Source organism: Ornithorhynchus anatinus, chromosome X1 (assembly GCF_004115215.2).
Source record: "Ornithorhynchus anatinus isolate Pmale09 chromosome X1, mOrnAna1.pri.v4, whole genome shotgun sequence".
Classification (NCBI taxonomy): Eukaryota; Metazoa; Chordata; class Mammalia; order Monotremata; family Ornithorhynchidae; genus Ornithorhynchus; species Ornithorhynchus anatinus.
In genome coordinates this window covers 107528697-107549053 of record NC_041749.1, presented here as the reverse complement: position 1 = coordinate 107549053, position 20357 = coordinate 107528697, and the positions used below count along the sequence as shown (strand labels likewise).

Below are 20357 nucleotides of genomic sequence, written 5' to 3'. Positions count from 1 at the left end.
CTGGGAGTCAGAAGACCTGGATTCTCGTCCCAGCTCTGCCACTGGCCTGCTGGGTGACTCTGGCCAAGTCCCTTAACGTCTTCGGGCCTCAGTTCTCTCGTCTGTAACGTGGGCGGAAGATAGCTGCTCTCCCTCCCTCTTAGACGTTTGCCTCGCGTTGGAGCCACCCAAGTTCTTGGCGCGTATTAAAAGCACCTAATAAATAACAGTATTTGAGCGCTCACTGCAGGCGGAACACCATCCTGGGCCCAATAAGAAGCAAAAAACCCAGTCCCTGTCCCCTCTAATGAGGGAGCCGCGATGACACAAATCGAAAAATACATACAACAGCCCAAGAGCAAGGAGCGTAGATACAGGTGATGAAATCGAAAGCAAGAAATTAAACAGGTAACCTAAACGGACCGTCAGTCCCGGCTACCCCACTTGTCTGCTACGTGACCTCGGGCAAGTCACTCCACTTCTCCGCGCGGCCTAGCGGGTGGAGCACGGGTCTGGGAGTCCGAAGGTCAAGGGTACTGATCCCAACCCTGCCACTTGTCTGCTGGGTGACCTCGGGCAAGTCGCTTCACTTCTCAGTTACCTCATCTGTGAAATGGGGATTGAGACCGTGAGCCCCACGTGGGACAGGGACCGTGTCCAACCCGATCTGCTGGTATCCACCCTAGTGCTTAGTTCAGTGCCTGGCACACATTAAGTGCTCAATACCACTGTCATTATTCTCTGTCTCTGTGCCTCCGTTACCTCATCCCCGAAGTGGGGATTAAGACGGTGAGCCCCATATGGGCCGTGGACCGTGTCCAACCCGATCACCCCAGCGCCCAATACCGTGCCTGGTACGTCGTAAGCACTAGAGAAGCAGCGTAGCTCAGTGGAAAGAGCCCGGGCTTGGGAGTCCGAGGTCGTGGGTTCGAATCCCGACTCTGCCGCTTGTCAGCTGTGGGACTGTGGGCAGGTCACTTCACTTCTCTGTGCCTCAGTTCCCTCATCTGGAAAATGGGGATGAAGACCGTGAGCCTCACGTGGGACAGCCTGATGACCCTGAATGTCCCCCAGCGCTTAGAACAGTGCTCTGCACATGGTGAGCGCTTAACACCAACCTTATCATTATTATTATCCTACCAAAACCACCTAAAAGACCCCAAACCCTTTTATGCCCATGAAGTCAGAAGTGGCCGACGGGGGTGACGTGACCAGAAAAGCGGGGGATTGGTCAAAGAGCAGGGGGAGCTCTTGCGATCCTTGCTCCCCCTCCCTCGGTTTACGGCCCAGCCGGGGGATTGAGGATCGCCACCCCTCCCTCCAGAAATCGGAATTTCCCCGTCCCTGACCGTGGCTTGAGGATGAAGGGCCGGAAGGCGAGGGGACGCGGCAGCGGAACGCTCTCTGCTGGCCGCTCGCCGCCACCGTCCCGGCCCTTCGGCTCCCAACCCCGGTTTCCGATCCGTCACCCTGCCGCCCCCGCCCCAAACCCTATTATTCTAGTTCGCAAGGTGGGGGATGCCGTGGGCTCTCTGCTCCTCCTTTCTGGGAGCAGCCGATCTTCCTTTGGCTTGCTCTCCAAGTCACGACGCGCGCTCTCCGCCATCTGGCCCCACCTTACCTATCTGCTCTCTTCAGCCTCACTTCCCCTGCTCGCTGGCTCCGTTCCTCTGAAGCCAGGCTTCTAGCTCGTGCCTCGCTCCGGACTCGCCCGCCTCCATCCCGCCCTCGCGCCGTTGCCCTGGCTTGGAGACGTCTCCCTTCCGACAACAGTCCGACCCCAGCCCTCCCCACGATCGGATCTCTGCGAAAACCCCACCTCCGACGACGACCCTTCCCCGCGCCTCGAGCCATCTCATCCCTTCAGCCAAATCCTTAGTTAAACGCAGAGCACTTGAAGCGGAGAAAGTCAGTATTCAACTGCTCCTGTCACCCAACTGCCACTTCAACCCTTCTGCTTCACCTAAGCATTTAAGAAAAATAATAATAATAATAATGATAATGATGATGGTATTTAAGTGCTTACTATGCGCCAGGCACTAGAACTCCCAATACCCGCGCCGCCGCCCCCCCGGCCGGGTCACACTCTAATAAATCGTATTTATTGAGAGCTTACTGTGGGCAGAGCGCTTAGTACAGTGCTCTGCCCATAGTAAGCGCTCAATAAATACGACTGAATGAATACTAAGCACCTGGGAGAGTACAACAGAGCTGTTAGACACATCCCCACCCCACAACGAATTTACAGTCTAGAAGGGGAAACCGACATTCATATAAATACACTCATATAAATATGATACTTATTAAGCACCCTCTGTGCGCTAAACACTGTTCTAAACACTGGAGTAGATACAAGTTGATCAGTTTGGACACAGTCAGTTTAAGTAGGAGGGAGTAGGATTTAATCCCCGTTTTACAGATGGGGCGACCGAAACTCAGAGAAGCTAAGTGACTCTCCCAAGGTCACACGGCAGACACGTGGCAGAGTCGGGATTAGAACCCAGCCCCTCCAACCCTGGGGCCCGTGATCATTCCACTGGGCTATGCTGCTCCTCTACATATCTTATAGTCTCTATTTCTTCCTCGAATCTGTAATTTCCTTTGACCCCCGCCCTTGAAGACAGGGATCTACCACCTCTATTATACTCTCCCAAGCGCTTAACACAGTGCTCCGCACACAGTCGGCGCTCGACAGATGCTACAGATGGAGTGACCTGTTGTTTGACGGTCTGTAATTCTCTCAGGCTCGCCACCGGCTGGCTGCCTCTCACCTTTCCAGTCTCTTCTTCCCTTACACCTACCTCAGTTTCACTCTTTTCAAACAAACCTCTTCACTGTTCCTCGCTCACGATCCTTCCCGTTGCCTCACTGTTCAAGTCTTTCCCTCCATCTAGGACTCCCTCCCCACTTCAATCGGCCAAACCACGCCCCTCCCCTCCTTAAAATGTATTTCCTCCAGGAGGCCTTCCCTGATTGATGCCTGCCACTTGCTTGATCGCACCACTCCATCGGTTATCTTTGCCCTCGTGGACTTATCTGTTTATTTGCTACTGATTTACTCCCTTGTGTCAATGGTTTAAACCTATTATTATCATGGTATTTATTAAACACTATGTGCCAACCACTGAACTATGCGCAGGGATAGATACGCTGGGGGCTCACAGTCTAGGTAGGAGGGAGAACTGGTAATGAATCCCCATTTTACAGAAGGGCCAACTGAGGCCTAGAGCTGATAATAATAATAATAATAATGTTGGTATTTGTTAAGCGCTGACTCCGTGCAGAGCACTGTCCTAAGCGTAATCGGGTTGTCCCGCGTGAGGCTCACAGTTAATCCCCATTTTACAGATGAGGTAACCGAGGCACAGAGAAGTGAAGTGACTTGCCCACAGTCACCCAGCGGCCAAGTGGCAGCGCCGGGATTCGAACCCATGACCTCTGCCTCCCAAGCCCGGGCTCCTTCCACTGAGCCACGCCGCTTTGCTAGGTGACTTGCCCAAGGTCACACAGCAGGCATGTGGCAGAGGCAGGAGTAAAACCCGGGTCCTCTGGCTTCCAGGCCCACGCTCTTTCCACTAGGTAGGCCGACGCTGCTCCTCTCACGCTCCTCTGCGGAATATGTCCGTGTATGCTTATCGTCTCCCCCATTATACTTTAAACCTCTCGAGGGTGTCTTCTCCTTGCATCTGATTCTCAGTCAGTCAATCGCATTTACTGAGTGCCTACTGTGTGCAGAGCACTGTACTACATTCCCCGCCCACAACGAGCTTAAAGGCTAGAGGGGGAACCCCCCAGCAGGCACCTGTCGACAGTAGAGACCGGGCACACGCCTACTGGTGGCATAACGGATAGAGCACGGGCCTGAGAGTCAGAAGGTCATGGGTTCTAATCCCCGCTCCGCCACGTCTGCTGCGTCATCTTGGGCAAGTCCCCTCACTTCTCTGGGCCTCGGTTCCCTCATGCGTAAAATGGGGATGGAGACCGTGAGCCCCGTGTGGGACAGGAACTGTGTCCAACCCGATTTGCTGGTATCCATCCCAGTGCTTAGTACAGTACCTGGCACGTAGTGAACGCTCAACAAATACCACAATTATTATTATCGTACCCCAGTGTGACGTCTGCTCTCTGAGGACCGCGCAGCCCACCTTCTTGTTTCTCCTCTCCCACGGCCCATCGCCCGGTGGGTCAAGGAGGCAGCGAAGCCCAGTCTCAGCCCACGTGGCGTCACGGCTGCAAACCAGGAGACAACTGAATGCAGACAGGCTGGTCCTGGCTGCTGCCACTCTAGAAGGGAACAGGATTTTTCCAGCAGCAGATTTGAATGGATCGTTCGACACCACCTGGCACCACAGATGGCAAACCCGCCCCCGAACCAGCACTCGAGCTTCACCGGCGGCACCAGTTTGGACTAGGCGGGATGGCTGCGGGGACAGGTTTTCGGACTCGGTGCGTTCGGGGTCCAGAGGGAAGCCCCGAAGAAGACGGCGCGACAGGTGAGGGAGGGAAGATGAACAGAACCAAGGCGGGGGGGTCCCGGGGGAAGAGAAAGCCGAGGGCGCATCTGGCAAGGGACGATGACCAGCGGTTCCTTCTCCCCGGGGATCGGGACGAGGAGGAAATAGACCTAAACTGCGGCGGGAAATGAGGAACCTAGATTAAACTGCAGGAGGGGGCCAAGTAACCGAGGGAAGCAGTGGAAAATCATTCTTCAGCTGCCTTTAAAAGTTCTGATCCGGCCCAGACGATTGAAACGTGGTCCCCGCTTCAAGGTGATGGCTGGGATGGGAGACTTCTCCCGTGCCCTTCCCGGCCTAAAGCCCTGGGGGTGCTGCTTCCTAAGTATGGGCGGTTGCTCCCCCCGGCACCGCCCCCACGGCGGTCTGTGCCAGACTCCCAGTCACCCCAGATCTTTGACAAGACCTGAAACTGGGTCTTTCTGATCCCCGAGCTCTTTGAAGCCTGTCCCGCCTCTCCCTGACCTCCTCCGCTGCATCGCCCCCCCGCCCGTATTTCCCCCCTACACTCACAATGAGAAGCTAGCACGTCCTGTACGGAGCAAGTCACCCTATCCCAGCCCCTGCCCTGGGGGAACTCCGGATGATACTGAGCAACAGAAATGGAAAAGGGTTCCTGGCACCACGGTCAAGAAGGTTGGTGAAGGGACCTGGAGGAGCAGAAAAGACCGGCATGGGGGCCGGCTCCATGGAGGCCGGGCCCCCCCCCCCGGCCCCCCGTGGTCCCCAGTGGTGTAAGAAGAGGCGTCTGTTATATTGTACTCCCCCAAGCACTTGGTTCAGTGCCCTGCACCCAGTAAGCGCTCGATAACTACCTCCGATTCGTAGTAACGGCATTTTTTGAACGAGCGTCCCCTGGGTGCAGCGCACTGTACCAAGTCTTGGGGAAAGTACGATAGAAGCCAGAGACACCATCCCTGCCCACAGTGAGCTGGCACTCTTAACGGGGGAGACGGACAGAAAAGTGCAGATGGGGTAATCGGAACACGTAACCGACGGTACCGCTGATTACACATATACACACGAGCCCAGAGGAGGGGCCAAAGTAAATCCACATTTGGTAGAGGCGGCCACCAGGCTTCTAATGACCTGAGAGATGGGAATTGGTCGGGGGTGTCTTGTTGGAGGTGGGATCGGAGAAGGGCTTTGAACGTGGGGAGACGCGCGGTCTGTCACATTTGGGGAGGGAGCTCCAGGCCCGGAGAACGGCAGGAAGGAGGGGATGGAGGGGACCGAGTCGGAAGAGTCGAGAGCGAGTTACAGCTAGGAGAGCTTGGGAGAGCCTTAGAGCCGACAGCGAGGAGTCTGCTCGACTTGGTGGGAAATGGGCAGCCGATGGAGGTTTCTGAGCTCCTGGCCTCCCTTTCCCCGGGGCTCCCACGAGACCCGAGAGCGGCCGCAGAGACCCCCCGCGTGGATGGGTTTCTCTGACCCGTTCTGGGCAGCCTGCCCGCCTTGCCAAAATCCAGGCCCCTTTCTGTCCCGGCACTCACGTGTGAAGAGTTGGCACTTCGGGGTTCAAGCTTCTACTACCGGCAGGCTGCCGTGGGTCGCGATCGCGGTTCTTCGGGACAGCTGGGGTGGGAGGGGTCGGGGACTTTTCCTCGTGGGGGAGGACGTGAGAAAGAGGGGGGAAAAAGGAGCATCCCCTCTAAGCCGGGAAGTGCCCTCCCAGGGTGCTTATAAAGAAAGCTCAAACCTTCCTCCCTCACCACTTCATCAGCTAAAGTTCTGCCCTCTCCTGTGTGGGTGGGCTCCCTGCCGTCCCAGAGGCGGCACCAGCGAGGAACCTCTAGCTCTGAAAGAGGCCAGTATTTATAGAACTTTTCTGATGCAGTGCCAAGTACCCAAGTCGAATTTTCTGTGAAGTCTGTCGGCTACTCAGACTGTCCTTTGCCTCAGAGGACAATAAAGAGGTAAATGGTTTTCGCCTTTGCCAGCTAAAGGCCCTGACAACACGGCAGCCGGGGAGGCCCCCAAGGCCGGAAGTCTACTCGACGGGCCAGAGCTCTCGGGGGGCGGAGAGGGGGCGGGCCGCCCGGCAGCCGATGGCCCGGCCACCTCCCAGCGGTGCCCCGGGAAGGCCGAGGAGCTACAGGAAGCACCGTGGCACCCGGAAGTTCTGGAGGCGCCGCAGGGAGGGCGAGAGGACACCTCTCACAGGGCCCCGGCCCTCGGGAGACAGGCCCAGGATCGACTGCGCTGGGTACAGACCACAAGAGCTGAACATGGCGGAGACTCCGCGGCCAGTAGGGAGCCTTCATCAGGATACAGTGACTCCAGCTGAGACACTGAGCGCTCACCGAATAAGCGAACCTGTCAGCCCCACCCCACCAGCACGCGGGTAGAGTCAGTTATTTATTCTGCCGTATTCGTTCTACTCCTTATCGGACTGCTCCCCTACCGCTCCCACCAGCTGTAAGTATTTCGTGGGCCTGTCCGTCCCACGAACGGAAGCTCCGTGCGGTTGGCCGCTTTGTTTTGCTTCTGATGTACTTACCCGAGGGCAGTGAACTGACGCTCGGTAAATACAACTCCCCAAATGACAAAGGGCAGACTGGGGCCAGAGTATCCGTGTGTTGGGCGTGCTTACGCTAGACTGAGCCCCGCTGTCTTTGGGGGCTCCACTCTCTGTGAAGCCCGCAGCTCTCTGAAAAGCGGGTCCCTCCTAGGTGGCAAATAAGCCTTCCCCAACCTCATCTCTGGCAGCTGCCTTGGGAATTCTCCTCCCAACCCCCGTCCGTTTGCTGCCCAATCTGTCCCAGCTGAAACATTGCCTGACCACGTTGGGGGCAGACTGAGGGTCCCGGGGGACTCAAGCCTTCCCCACTAAGTCTTTGTTGACAGCTCTTCCTTGCAAATCGTCAATCCAATGGGCGACAGCCACCCCCGAAGACCGACTGAGTGCTGGGTATTGTAGGGAAGGGGCTAGAAAATGGAAAAGGAGGCACAAGTGCCGTGATGCTATAAGCCCACTGTATGCCCTACACCTGAAATCCCATGCACGGTTTCGGTTGCCGCGTCTCAGCAGGGTTGTTAGAGCTGGAGCAGAGAGGCAGCGTCGGGCCATTCCCTGATTCGTTTCCACCCTCCCAAGTCGCGTCAATCCAACAACCACTCTTGGTCCTGAGCCCCCAAGTCTCACCTCTCATCTACCCCGCCCTACTCCTGCTCTATTTCTCGGTCATTTGTATTCACTCGCCTCCTCCCTTGTATTGCAAGCTCCCTAAAGGCAGGGACCGGCTTCCTTTTGTCCTACTCTCCCGGAAGGCTACGCACAATGCCCTGCACGCAATCAGCACCCCAGAGGCACGATGGGGTACGAATGAGTTGGCGGTCGAGGAGATGGAGAACCTTCTATACGAGGTCAGACTGAGAGGGTTAGAACTCCACCGCCCGGAAAGACTCGAGAGGAGAGGAGATGAAATCCTGAAGGGGGTGGACGGGGTAAACACGGGAGGGGTCCTCAATGAAGCTTTGAGGATGGTAGGTTCCAAAAAAAATTCACTTCTTGAGCCGGTGGTGGGGGCGGGGTGAGCGTAAGGAATTAATTCCCGTGGGATGTTGGGCGGCCACAAACACCAGCAAGTTCATGAATGATCTGGATAGATCCTCGGACCAGTAGTTCCCATAGGGTTGTTAGAGAGGAATTCAAGGCCACGAGGATGGCTTGTCCGGGAGGGCAGCCGGCGCCCGCCTTCTCCGAGAGTCCCCGTGTTGTTGCCAGAGGTCAGGTCCTGGGCTGGATGGACCGTGAGTCGGATCCACGGTAGCACCGCACATCATCTGTTTCTGGGCTTCCAACCCCCGAGGCTTTTCCTCAGAGAACCCTGTTGGCGTGGTTCTAAGCTGGAGTTTTTAAAAGGCCGGCGGAGGGTGGTGATTCTTCTGTCCGTCGTCGTCAAATGAGACGGCCGCACCCAGCCCTTGGCGTTTGGCCCCGGCGCGTCGGGGAGTGGGCACGGGCCCCACAGTCGGTAAACCTGACCTCTTGGGCCACCAACTTGCTGCGCTTTCCCGGCCTGAGCCACTTCTCCATCTAAAAAAAAAACCAGGGACGACCCCACACGTAGCTCCCTGCCGGCTGATGGGGTAGGGTCGGGATGCCAAATAAAGCCGATAGGCCGGACTTCAACCTTTTGGCAAGAGAAAGGCAAAACAGATCGAAGGCACGGCTATGTAAGCCTCAAAAGCTCCCTGGCTCGCTTCGGAGCTCAGAAAGGCACAGTGATTTGCTGGGAATTTGGGGGCCCAGACATCCTCGGCCCCCGTGGGGCACTTCCAGCAGAGATGCAAACAGAAAACTCTGGAAATCCGGACGGGTAATGCCTGTTATCCAGGCTGGATTCCCTTTCACTTGGCGGCGGGCCCAGATTACGGGGGGAAATCAAAGTTGAAAGTCTTGCAAACGGCCAGCCTCACGCTGCTAGACTTAACACGTCCTGCTGGGCCCGGGCAGCTTTCTCCCCCGGCACGGACACGTGGCACCAAGGAATCGGTAGCTGGACCGCGGTGCCAGATAAGGTGGGGCGGCTGCCATCTCGTAGGTGGCGAGACTGCTTAGGAAATCCCTTTTCTCTGAGCCCTTTGGCCCCAAGGGTTGTCCGGCACCCAGGAAGGAAGGAGAGAGCTTGAACCCACCAGCAGTTGAGCCCACGGATGGAAACGAGGCCCACAGCTTAGCAGGCTGATGGAAGGGCCGTGAAAGAGAGAAACATGACGACGGGGTAGCTGAGAATGCTACTGTCCTAGGAATCAGTCGGACAGCGCTCTCCAGCACCTCGGGGTCTGCCAGGTCACAGTCCCAGCCCCTTGGGGCTCCCAGAAGCACGGGGAAGAGAAAGCGGCCCAGAGGCACCCCTGTCCGGTTCCAACACAGACGTGCACCAAGACGGACGCCTGGGACAGAGGAGGAATGTCCAAAATTGTGCTTCGGGGGATTGTTTTAAGGATCGCTTCCCCCAAACCCTTAATTCCCACAGGGTGTGGATGCGCTTCAGCACATCACTGAAATCTTCACCAGCCCGGCAGCCGCGCCACGGGTCCGGACCCGTTCACGGGCAGAACAGCGGGCCTCAAATCCGTTCCCCACAGAGCTCCCCATTTCGATCGGAGGCCTTAGTCAGGGGGTGGCAGCCCGACCGCTTGGGCGGACGACCCGAAATGGTTTCCCCCGCCCCGTCCAACTGCCGTAAAGATGACGGAGGGGCAGGGCTCGGCAGGGAGGGGCAGTGGCTCACTGGGCTCAAGCAGCGGCAAGGTCAGCGGGTCCAAGGTTGAAGACACAGCAAAAGGTCACAACGTAGATTTATTCCCCACATGTTACATTCTTCACCAAAAGTCCAAACCGGGAAGTTAAAAAACAAAAACAAAAACATTTTGAGCAATGGATTTCAGATTCCCTAGAATACAACACGAAGCGGCTCTGGAAAGGGCCAGGGAGTGAACTTTTGCCAGCTCTCTAGCTACGGAGCCTTTCCCAGGATTCCCTTGCTCGGCGACAACTTCCCACATTACGGCATTTATGACTCACCCGGCCCCTCCTTTCCCCCCCTTTTTTTCCCCCCACTCAACTCTTCCCGTGTCCAGCTAGAGCTGGGGGCTTGGGAGGGGGGGGGGGGGGGGAAGGAAGGGCAATCCCCTGCCTTTCGTAATGCTACATCTCGACCGGTCCAGTGGCCGGCTCCCACCTACAACCCGCGCGGTGGGACCGGGTGCCCCCCGCTAGCCCTCCCATCCGGAGAAGGGGGAAAGAGATGGAAATCTGCAGTCCCTCCTCCTGGGCAGAAGCCCAGGTCTTCACCCGCCAATGGAGGAGACAGAAGGATGAGACAGACGCTTGGGAGGCGGGGAGGGAGACCTAGCCCTCTCCCCTCCCCTGCCCTGGGTGGGCCGCTGGCAGACACCACGAATCTTTAGCTGGGTGACTGCGCAGTCGCCAGCAAAGGGGCACATATCCAAAACGGTTGGTTTGGAAGTCACAGAAAATGGTCTCATGAGATACTCCCCACGCTCCCCTCCCGGAAAGGCTCACACGGACAAAAGCTTCTAGAACTGCTCAAAACTGAGGAAAAAAAGGAAAAAAAAAAATCTCCCAATGGTCCCGACCAACACACTTGCCCCCCGACGCTGGGCGATGGCGGTGCTTGACGGCGAGCGGGGGGGGGGCCTTCAGCCAGAGTAACGCCTGGGGAGACGCTGAGCCACCCGAGAGGATGGGCGCGTTTAAGGAACCGACTTCTAACTGGGACGGGAAACAAACTTGGAGGAAAAAAAATAGCCAGGCCAGAAGAGGAGCCAGGCCACACCCTGCCGAGCCTCAGGTCCCCGAGGCCGTGGCTTCTGGATGAGAAGATGGCAGAGACAAAACTCTTTAAGCTCCCGGGAAGGGGGCTGGGGACCTAGAGCCTTGGGGAAAACAGTGAGGTGATGGATCTTTCTGAGAGCAGGAAAGGGAGCAGATGCTGGTTTGTGCTTAAAGCTGGCTCTTCTTCTAGGAGGGACTGGTGACTGCGGGGGAGGGGGGTGGTTGGGGGGGGGGGCGTGGGCAGAAGGGGCGGGAGGGAGGCAATGAAGGGAGGGGGGGGGGGGAACAAAGAGATGGGAGGGAGAAAGGGACGGAGGAAAAGGAGGGGGCAAGTAAGGATCCGTCTTCACATGCAGGTCCAACTTTTGTTTCTTTTCTCTCATAGACGTTCCAACGGGAAAAATGGCAAATCACATGGATTGCAGTCGGTAGAGCGAAGGACTCAAGGGTCCCTAGTTCTCCTGTAGAGAAAGATTGTAGATGCAATTGGAATAAAAAAACCAACGACTCACCAAGAAGAGATGCCATCTCCTTCCTCTCCGAGTCACACCCGGGGAGAGGGAATCACCCGCCTTCTACCTGCTGCTCGTGTCTTTCTCCCCACTTCCTGGAACTCCTCTCCCCTTCCTCTCACCACCCCCAACTTTCTCCTCCCCTCCTGCAAAGCCTCCTGAAAGTCCACCTCCTCGAGGAAGCCCTCTCCGATGAATCCCTCAACTCCTCAGTCATGCCACCCGCTCGGCCACCTTCGGCCCTCGTAGATTGATCTGTTTCTCGGGCGTCGATTTAGTCCCTCGGGTCTCTTGTTTCTGTCTCTTCTCTCCCCTGAACCGCTGAACGTCGGAGGGTTTGTGTCTGGCGCTTCCCCCATTGCACTGGGAGATCCTTGAGGCCAGGGATCGGGGCTTTTACTTCCGACGGTTCCGCCAGCACCTAGCACGGAGCCACGCAACCTGGGGCGGGGGGGCACTCGGCACGCTGCCCCGGCGACGTTTGACTGCCCAGTCCGTACTGGAGATGTCGATGCCGCGATTAAGGAGTTTTCTCCTCCACGGTCGCCCCAGACCGGTTCTCATCAGGAAAACACTCGGACTTTTTATCACAGCACCCGGAGCCTTTCACACGGTGGGGATCGTCGGGGCTCACCTACCTGTCGGAACCGCTCCCTAGCAATAGCCCCGGAGGTGCTTCATCCATCAGTCCTACAATACGCCGCCCAGGGTGCCGGACTGCCATTCACGCGCCCTTCCCCGTACACAGGAAGGCAGTGGCTCCCACCTGCCCGGTTCCAGCTGCTCAGCTCTTCGGGGCAGAGCCCGTGGACCCTGGGTCCTTACATATCTTTCGGTGACGCTGCCTGACAGATCCGCTCGCGTCCCGCTTCCCCCCGCCCGATTCTTTCCACCCCTGGGCGGAGAAGGGTCCGAGTGGCCCTCTCCGCCATCCGACCCTTGGATCCCCTTCCTCTACATCACCACCACAACCAGGTCGCCACCCTGCCACTGGCCCTAAGAATGCACCCTTCCCGAATGCCACGTCGCCCCTGGGGGCCCTGATCACCTGGCAGCTGCCAGCAGAGGAAAGGCCCGGGGAGGGCAGGGCCTGATTCCAACTTGGCATAAAGCCAGGCTCAAGAACTAGAGGCTGTTTAAAACCGGGATAAACCTAGAACGGGAGAACACAGCAGCTCGTGGACCCGAGGCAATCAAATCCAAAGGATGGGCGTCGGGGCTGGGGATGGTGAAAGCTAACAGGATGCTTTGGTACGTGAAGAGGAAATCACTCGAAAGGATCCTGGGCCTGACAGACTCGGCCAGGGGCATTTGGCTCCCGGCTCAGAACCGCTCTGGGGCTGAGTTTTGCCCAGAAAACTCACTAATCCGGAACAGGCCCAGCCCTGACCCTTCCTTCATTAAGTGGTTGTTACCTGAATTATGAACAACAACAAAAGGTCCCTCATTTCCTATCCAACAGCGCCTTAAGACTCTCAGATCGTAAGTGACACCAGCCCGGTCCGGCCCCCCCAGTCCTCGCTGCGTTATTCCAAGGGGCTTGCCCAACCGCTCCGTGCCTAGTTAAAAACCTGACGCCGCTACCGGGTCGGACCTGAGACCCGTCCAGCCGAGGACCCTGTCTCCGGGACGCTTGGAGGGGTCGCCCTCTCGGCTAGGGATGGACCACCCTTAACTTGCCCCTCTAGTGACTTATCGTGGCCCACTCCTCCACGAATCTCTTCAAACCGCCCTGGAACCAAGAACCTGTTTTCTGCTGCCTCCTAGACAGATAGAAAATTAGGGGCCCGGTCTCAGTCGGAGACCTTACAGGAAGAGGAAGGCTCTGAAGTCCAGGTTCCAAAGCGCAGTGGACTGAGCCCACCTGACACAGTCATAATAATAACGATAACTGTGGCATTTGGTACTTACTAAATGCCAAGCACTGTACTAAAGCGCTGAGAAAGACACAGGATAGAGGATACATACAGGATACAGGATAAGTACACCCCACTTGGGGGCTCACAAAATACACGGGAGGGAGAACGGGTATTGAGTTCCCATTTTGCAGATGAGGGAACTGCGGCACAGAAAGGTTAAGTGACTTGTCCAAGGTCACACAGCAGGCGAGGGATGGAGTCGGGACCAGAACCCAGGCCCTCCGATCCCCCGGTCTGGGCTCTCTGCACTAGGCCGCGCTGCTTCCCAAAGCACTTCCTCACATAGGATTGCCGCCTTTTCCTCCCACCATCCCTTTGAAATAGAGAGGAAAGACACTACTTGCATTTTACAGATTGGGGGAGGGGAGGAGATGGGATTGGGGCGGGGGAGCCCAGAAGCCCAGAGGGGTCGACAGAGCAGCCTAAAGTCACCCAGCAGGTCAGCGATGGAGCCCAGCCCCTCCACCTGCCAGCTCTGGCAGTCTCCACTTGGACCACGCCAATTTCCTAGGATCCCGTTTCTTTTCGAGTGGACGGCTGGCGCTGAGAACTCACCTGCTCTCTCTCTCTCTCTCTTATTCCTGTTGGTCGTCATTGCTGGCACTGGGGGTCCGACTTCTGATCTGGCTTCTTAGCTGTTCTATTAACTCTGGGTTCTGCTGCTGCATCTGCTGAGCAAACTGCTGGCCTCTGGGGAGAGACGCCGGAGAGGGAGAGGGAATCGGTGAGGAATTCGTGTTTCCGAGGGGAATCTGGTATCCGGTCCTGAATCCGGGGGACCCACCTCGTGGTATAGCCTTATTTTGGGATGATATCTCTTCCCTTCCAGGTCACCTCCCCCAGGAGGTCTTCCCCGAGTGACGCATCCCATCCCCCACCCCGCAACATTCAGGGATTTTTCTGCTGGCTGTTCATCATTTTTTTCCCTTGGATCTATTGTGTCGCTTCTCTACCTCTGACTACAGTAGCCTGGACAGTTGTCTACCGCCTCCCTCCCCGCTAGGCTGTAACGTCCTCGAGGGTAGGGCCCATGATGCACGTCCTCCCTCTGCGCCCGAGTGGCCGGGACAGTACTCAGGAGGCGGTGGGCACCCAGGACAGAGCTCGGCAGACAGCGGCAGGCACCCGGGATGGTCTTGTGGGACTGAGAGTGTCTCCCCTTCGAGACCGTAAGCTCGCTGTGGGCATGGAATGTGTCGGTCTATTGTTATACTGTACTCTCCCAAGTACTTAGTACAGGGCTCTGCGCACGGTAAAGCGCTCAATAAACACAACTGAACGAATGGATGGATGTACGGGGTTGCTGCAGGGACAGGGCACGGCATCCAGCCTTTCCTGAAAACGTCCACCTGCTTTCGTGCGGTGATGGTGGAGTGGTGCCAAGCCCCTCCGGATGACCTGAAGCGGAGGGAAGTGACCAACGCCCCACGTTCGCGACTTTCGGCTTGGCTGACCCCGAGAGGCAGGGAGAGTTGAACTCGGAATCCAACCACTGCACTTGCCCTCATTCCGCCTGAGGCGCCGCGACGGGTTTCTCCCAACCCGGAGCAGGGACTCTGATCCAGTCTGGCCCCCGACGTTTCAGAGGGCTCTCTCCCCTCCCAGCCTCTCTCTCCCACACTCCCGCACCCCAACCCGACCGGTCTACTTACGCTTGGATGAGGCTGGCCAGGTCGTTTGGGGAAGCGTTGGCTCCAGCGGCTCCCATGGGATTGTGCCCACCGGAGATCATCCCCGACATGCTGTGAACAGAGGACGTATTACTCCCAGGCGGGCTGGACTCATTTCTCCCCCGTCTCAGACGCCGCGGTCTGCTGGCACTCCGGACTAACCCGCCTCCCCGGGTTCACGTATTTCTTTTATTTTATACACACATAGCTTCCCGCGGCCGCCTGGAGGATTCCTTTCACCATCATGAAGAGCCCTCCCCCAGCCCATTGGCCATTCACAACGCCGTCCAGGAACTGTGTCCAATCTTTCAGTGAACCGCTCTTAACTTGAAGACATTTCACCCCCAGAGTACGAGCCGCCCGATAAGGATGGAGAAGGAGAGTTGGGGGCAGTTCGGCGGTGCACCCTTGGCCATGGGGATGGGAGCCCAAAAGGACCACCGTCCCGTAGTGCCCCCAAGAGCTGCTATCAGAGCCCCAACACTGGGCTGGATGAAAAAGAAAAGCAAGGCTGAGAAGATTCCAACTTACAGCTGTTGTACTTGAGGGTTGTTCATTAAGTTAGATGCCTGTTTAAGCAAAGACAGAAACACCTTGGTTAGGTACAATCCTCTAGACTGTAAGCTCGTCGTGGGCAGGGAGTGTGTCTGTTTATTGTTATACTGCACTCTCCCAAGCGCTTAGTACAGGGCTCTGCACCCGGTAAGCGCTCAATAAATACGGCCGACTGACTGACAGGAGGGAGCCGGCCTCAACAGAGCAGATCTACCCACGGGGAAGCAGCGTGACCTAGTGGAAAGAGTCCGGGCCTGGGAGACAGAGGGCCTGGCTTTGCCACTTGTCTGCTGTGTGACCTTAAGCAAGTCCCTTCACTTCCCTGGGCCTCAGTTACCTCATCCGTGACACTGGGATCAAGACTGTGAGCCCTATGCGGGACACGGACTGTGTCCACCCTGACTAGCTTGTATCTACCCTAGTGCTTAATACAGTGCCTGGCTCCTAGTAAGCGCCTGAAATACCATAAAAAAGAAAAAAGGGAAAGGAATTTCCTGGCCCAACTCCGTTTCGGGGAAGCCCATTCGAACGTTAACGGGGGATGGCACCGGGCAGACGGGATGGGAGGCCCGCTTATAATCCGCGGTCTCGTCTCAAAGCCCGGACTGACGTCAGTACGTCAGCCTCTGATCCTCCCCGTGCTGATCCTCACGGCGGGAGGCAGGGGAGAGACACCGTTCACCGCGGTCCCCGCAGCCCAGGCTGACGGGCGGGGGGGAGATGACGGGAACAGCGCGGCAACCCCAGCGCCCCCTCCCCAAGGCAAAATTACCATTAAAGGGACTCACAGTAAACCTTTCTAACTTTACTTGGCCAATATGCAAGGCATCATAAGACTAGCGCCTAAGCTATTAAGAGAAACAAAGACTCTGTACAACCCTAAAAGGCTTGCCCCAACGGGGAAGGCTGACCCGGAGTTTGGGCTCAGGGAGTAATAATAATGTATGACACTTATTTTCCCAGAACACTTTCACATCAGTGATCTCATTTTATTCTCCCAACTTGTCGGAGGGGCAGGGGTCAAATACCCCTCTTTACAGACGAGGAAAATGAGGCCCAGACTGCCCTGAGGTCTTAAGAGGAGGCCAGCCGCAGTGCTGGGACGAATAATAATAATAATGAATGTGGTATTTATGAAGTCCTTACTGTGTGCCAGGCACTGTACTGGGCGCTACTGCTGCTGACCCTTGTTCCCGCTGTCTTTCTAAGGGAAGGGTCTTCAGATACCCCCGGCTTTCTCCTGTCTGCTATTCAACCCAGTGCGATCGGAAAAAGGACTCAACTTCCCCGCCTGGGCCCTGGTCGATTTACCCACGCCAACAGGACCAAGTACGTGGAGAACATTACCATACTCATGAAGCCAGGGTTATTCAGCAAGCCGGCTAAGTCGAAGCCTCCGGTGCCTCCCGTCTGCAAAGATCAGACACAGATTTCATCACGGGACAGTTGGAAATGGAGCTGTGGCTTGATATAGGTCAGGGCCGGGCCCGTTTTGATATTGAAAAGGCATGCAGCTCGAAAAACGGAACACGGTTTTGTCTATCCATCCCAGCTCGCCAGGAGGTGGCTTTTCAAATGAACAGTTGAATTTCCCCGGCTGTCCCAAAAAGGTGCTTTGAACCGCTGGCCCAAATCCCCAGTCTCCTTGTAACTGGAAAAACTCAGGAGTCACGAGACAGAGTGGATGGCTTTGGAAACCTCCCCGCTTTGACAGAGTTTGGGAGTCTCTGGCTTCTGGTCCCCTTTCCTCTCTCCCGACCCCATTCAAATTAAACCAGTTAGGCTGTTAAAGGACTTACAGGACTAGGTATCTCTTTCATCTTCTGCTCGGCAATTTTTAGGTTGGATTTGTACGTTTCGTTGTCCGGATCCAACTCCAGGGCTTTTTTATAATAAACTACAGCTTCTGTGTGCTTGTTTAAACTTGAAAGAGCTAAACTGGAAGGCAGGTAGGAGGATGGGGAAAGACACAGAGGGAGGGTGGGCAGGCGACACGAGAAACAACAACATAATAAAGACCTCTGAAGGGAGATGGGCATCCCAGCATCCGAAGACACGGAGCCAAGAATGAATATTTACGCTCGCTGCCTCATTCGGTCAGTACCTATTGAGCGCTTACTGCATACAGAGCACCGTATGAAGCTCTTGCCTGTTAGCTTCTAAACCCCTTGAGGGCGGAGACCCTGACTCTCCCATTTCTAAGAACGTTCCCAAGCACCCAGTAGAGCGCTCCGTACCGTAGGCTCTGTGCACGGCAGACGGTCGGTCGATCCTGTCGCCACTGAAAACAGTTGCCCTTCAGCCAGTTGAGGCCTGTCGGGAACCAAACCCCAAGGACTCCCACCTCCGCCCCGCTCGGATTCTCCGCCCCAAGCGTGACCCAGCCCACCTCCCCGGTGCCCGGGACCTACCCCATTCGGCCATAGGCTTTGCTGTAGTTTGGATCGATGCTTATGGCTCTTTCGCAGTCCCTCACGGCGCCAGCGTAGTTCCCCAGCTTGCTGTAGGCTGCAGCTCTGAGGAGGAAATGGACACACCCAGGGCGGGGGCAGAGAGAGAAGAGAGGGTTTAAGGGGCTGAAAGAGAGCCGGGCTGGCAGACGGGGCTCATCCGCCGAGAGCAGGGCAGGATGGAGCCCCCACCGTCCTTTCCTCTGCCACAGCAACCTGGTGCAATCTGGCACTCGTGGTTGGGTGGCATTCATTCACTCAACAGTACTTATTGAGCGCTTACTATGTGCAGAGCACTGTACTAAGCGCTTGGAATGGACAAGTCAGCAAAAGATAGAGACGACAGCGTGGCCTCGTGGAAAGAGCCCGGGCCTGGGAGTCAGAGGACCTGGGTTCCAGTCCTGGCTCCACCATTTGTCTGCTTGGGCAAGTCCCTTCCCTTCTCTAGGCCTCAGTTACCTCATCTGTGAAATGGGGATTAAGACTGTGAGCCCCACGTGGGACAGGGGCTGTGTCCAACCTAGCTAGCTTGTATCTACCCCAGTGGTCACTACAGTGCCTGGCACATAGTAAGCGCTTAACAGATACCATTTAAAAAAAAAAAAAAAAGAATAAAAAAAAAGCCATCATCACTGCTGCTCCCGGGCTCCGTGGCACTGTCCAGAGTTCCCTCTGGCACCGCCCTCCACCCCACTGGAAATTGGGGTGGTCAAAAAAGAGGAGGGCAGGTGGTGGGAGCCCAATCCAGGAGAAGCAGCCCAGAAGACTACAGGCGAGGTGACAAACCCAGGATGGCCTATGAGCCTAAGGGACCAGTGTCTAGTAATAATAACAATAATAATTAAAAATAGTATTTCGGTAGCTCGCTTGTGTGCCAAGCACCGTACTAAGTGCTGAGGTAGATATAAGTTCATCAGGTTGGACTCCCGTCCCTGTCCCACCGGAGGTTCGCAGTCTAAGGAGGAGGGAAGATATCTATACTCTTGAGGATGAGCCTCTTATATTGTTTTATATTTGTTAAGGGTTTACTGTGGGCCAGGTACTGTATTAAGCACTGGCGCAGATACAAGATCATCTGATTGGACACAGTCCATGACCCACATGGGGCTCACAATCTTAATCCCTGTTTAACAGCTGAGGGAACTGAAGCACGGAGAAGAGGAGTGACTTGCCCAAGGTCGCACAGCAGACCAGCGGCAGAGCCGGGATTAGAACCCAGGTCCTCTGACCCTCAGGCCCAGGCCCTTTCCACCAGGCCACACAGCTTCCCCCTCTGGTTATTGCTTAGCGCGTGAGCCACCCTTTAAGAAAGCTGCACATTGCTAATAGGTGTTCTGACCAATTTATTCATTTCCTAATACCGGGGAATGAAACTGGCGAATCGGTATCTCCCTATTCATTTCTTGTTAGGCAGGGCTCCCAAGGGAGCGGGAAGAGGGGCACAAGACTTGAAGAAGAAAAGCAGGAAGGGAGATTGAGAATTAGACACACCAAGACTTGAAGAAGAAAAGCAGGAAGGGAGATTGAAAACTAGACACAAATGGATGGAGAGTGCATTGCGCAGAAATGGGAAGAGAGAGGCTGAAAGAGAAAGAAAGGAGAGAGTCAAGGACCCTAAACCACCCCTTTCATCATGATGAACACCGGTTAGGCTGAATTACCAGAGACACCAAAGCTGAAACCCTCACAAGGTTTTTCAATTTCGTGTTAAAAGACACTATTTCCCTGCAGGCGCAAGGGTTAACCCAAAGCCTCCCCTTCCCCATCCCCCTCACGTCCACCCCCAGCCTCATCAAGGCACATCCCTCCCCACCTCACACACAGACTCATGCAAAGAGCAGCAGAGCAGTGACAAATTCATGGCCAAACGAGCTCCGTTCTGTGCTCTCAGTGGCCACAAACTGGATCATTTCCCCCAGAGGACCGACACGGGCTTGCACACAACACACCTCACCCCCCAGACAGGGAGATAAAAGTCGGAAAAAACCGTGTCAATTACCTGTTGCAAAAATACACGGCGTTGGCTGGATTTAATTCGATTGCTTTTGCATAAAAAGAGACAGCCGCTTCAAAGTTTTCTACTTTCATCTGTTCATTTCCTACGAGATACAAAAATTTTGAAATGCTTTAAAAAGCGAGAAAAGTGTGTCACGATGTAATCCATGACAGAGATGTGAATATTTTAAGTCAGGGTGGTCTCAGCCACAGCCGCCTCCTGACGTGAAGCCCCTCCCATCCCCACTCACCACTTGCCACTCAGCCAGTCTCCCAGTGCCCAAACAATCTCCCCCAAGGTGGCCAACCTACGTTCAGAATGGGACGGGGCTGGGCCGGCTAGAAGAAAGGTGAACTAGGGAAGGGGAAGCCCCCCTTATCCTCAGCTCCCCCTCCCCTCCGCGTCGCCCCGACTCGCTCCCTTTGCTCTATCCCCCTCTCCCCGCCCCACAGCAT

At 56.0% G+C, this 20357-nt stretch overlaps 1 protein-coding gene and 1 long non-coding RNA gene across 5 annotated transcripts in view; one reads left to right on the top strand and one right to left on the bottom strand.

Annotated features, from left to right (window-relative positions):
• Positions 1–70: 70 nt before the first annotated feature.
• Positions 71–4660, top strand: LOC114806538. Its single transcript, XR_003754577.1, has 2 exons — positions 71–387; positions 4090–4660. It is a non-coding gene; the product is annotated as an uncharacterized LOC114806538 (long non-coding RNA).
• Positions 4661–11151: 6491 nt separating this feature from the next.
• The window catches only part of SGTA (small glutamine rich tetratricopeptide repeat co-chaperone alpha), a 28409-nt gene continuing 19203 nt past the window's right edge, over positions 11152–20357 (bottom strand). For 3 of the 4 annotated variants that reach the window (XM_001507154.4, XM_029051490.2, XM_029051488.2), the window contains 8 exons: positions 19906–20005; positions 17868–17972; positions 17256–17394; positions 16804–16866; positions 15433–15470; positions 14884–14973; positions 13792–13921; positions 11152–11264 (listed from right to left, as the gene is read on the bottom strand). In XM_001507154.4, the coding sequence (XP_001507204.1) occupies positions 13807–13921; positions 14884–14973; positions 15433–15470; positions 16804–16866; positions 17256–17394; positions 17868–17972; positions 19906–20005 (650 nt within the window). In that variant the 3' untranslated portion in view covers positions 11152–11264; positions 13792–13806. Of the gene's footprint in view, positions 11265–13786; positions 13922–14883; positions 14974–15432; positions 15471–16803; positions 16867–17255; positions 17395–17867; positions 17973–19905; positions 20006–20357 lie in introns of all 4 variants that reach the window. The other variant, XM_029051489.2, reaches the window with a different exon arrangement.